At 34.5% G+C, this 1,497-nt stretch overlaps 1 protein-coding gene across 1 annotated transcript; it reads right to left on the bottom strand.

Moving 5' to 3' along the window:
* Positions 1-610: 610 nt before the first annotated feature.
* Positions 611-1,269, bottom strand: LOC132613016 (uncharacterized). The gene is made up of 2 exons (XM_060327078.1): positions 1,084-1,269; positions 611-832 (listed from the first exon to the last, which is right to left on the bottom strand). The coding sequence occupies exons 1-2, from the start codon at positions 1,267-1,269 to the stop codon at positions 611-613; spliced, it is 408 nt and encodes a 135-aa protein (XP_060183061.1).
* Positions 1,270-1,497: the final 228 nt, after the last annotated feature.

Genomic DNA, 1,497 nt, shown 5'->3' with positions numbered 1-1,497 from the left:
ATTTTTAATGTACAGTGTGTTACAAAAGTTAAAATTTCATCTAAATACACTTCAAATATATGTAAAATATATATGACATATAGTTAACAGTAAACTAGAATAAGTATTATCTACCAGATCAGACAAAATGCAACTAAAATATAACCAAAATATATATGAAATACAACTATTAAAGCATAAATCCAAAACAAAAGGTCAAATCAGTTTACATAGAGTAAACTTTCCAAATCCCATTAAACCACCAATATAGCATAACATCGAAAAACAACGGATGTTCAACCATGTGAAATACAATCATATTAGAATAATATGAATTCAAGATGAATTCATTTTTTATTTTTAACTTAAAGTGGAATTGTCTTAACAAATAAAATCAAAATGGACTTATTTATTCTTTTTATTGAGCGGCGGATTATCACACGAACGCCTGTTATGACCAAGATGTCCACATTTACCGCAAGCATTCCTGCGTTTACCAATCATCAACTCGTGTAATGGCTTGTCCCACTTCTTTTTTGGCCTCCCAGGGGGTCTCTTATAGATCGGTGGCATAACAACTTCATCTGATATAACTTTAGGAACATTCCACTCGGTCTCATCGGGAAGAGGATCAGTCGGCATCATATGTGTTCACAACTGTTTCTGGCTTGAATAATTTCGAACAATATGCATCAGCAGCCAAATTTTTATTCTTCAATACTGCCCATGCATGAGAACACGGTATCTCATCCAGTTGGAATATCCTGCAGCTGCAAGTTTTCTTCTTCAAATCGATTATGAAACACCTCGGTCCATCATTCACTGTGTAAACATATTCAGTTGACGCTTCAACCTGAGAACCATTTAACCAATAAACAAGCATTAACCTGAGCAGTTTTACCATATTGGGAATATAGATAAATATAGATTAGATATAGTAAAATATAGATTAAATTTTTGTGTTGCAAACAAAGATACCCTCATTCGTATTGATTTGTACTCATTGATCGACAAAATCTCTTGATACCGCCTCATCAGTGTTGTGAATGTGTAGGTACCATTTTTTCTATTTGTGCAATTCCATCTACCAAACATCTTCCTCACTTCTTCAAGGAAATCAAAAATATGTAACTCTCTTGCAATAACCAGTTTTCCATTAATACATTCGGCTATATTCGAAGTTATTGTACATCCTCTGTTAACAGGTGAATAAAGCCTAGACCATTCATCCCTTCCAGCATCTTCTAGGTATCGTTGTACCCGAATATCAACATTCCCAATCTTCTCCATCAATTTATCGAACTCATCCTGGTTGTATGCCTTCGCTAGTGAATAAAATATAGGACTACACCTCACTGTTTGTTGTGTATTGCTTTGTCACATTTTTCCACAAATTCCATATACAAGCCAAATGAGGAACAGTAAGATACACCTTAGAAACTGCGTGTATTATGCTTTCATGTCTGTCGGACACGACACACATATTTTGCCTAACACCATAAGCTTGCTTGAACAGTT

Source organism: Lycium barbarum, chromosome 10, assembly GCF_019175385.1.
Source record: "Lycium barbarum isolate Lr01 chromosome 10, ASM1917538v2, whole genome shotgun sequence".
In the NCBI taxonomy this organism is placed as follows: Eukaryota; Viridiplantae; Streptophyta; class Magnoliopsida; order Solanales; family Solanaceae; genus Lycium; species Lycium barbarum.
Note: the sequence above shows the minus strand (reverse complement) of the source record. Positions and strands in the feature narration are given on the sequence as shown.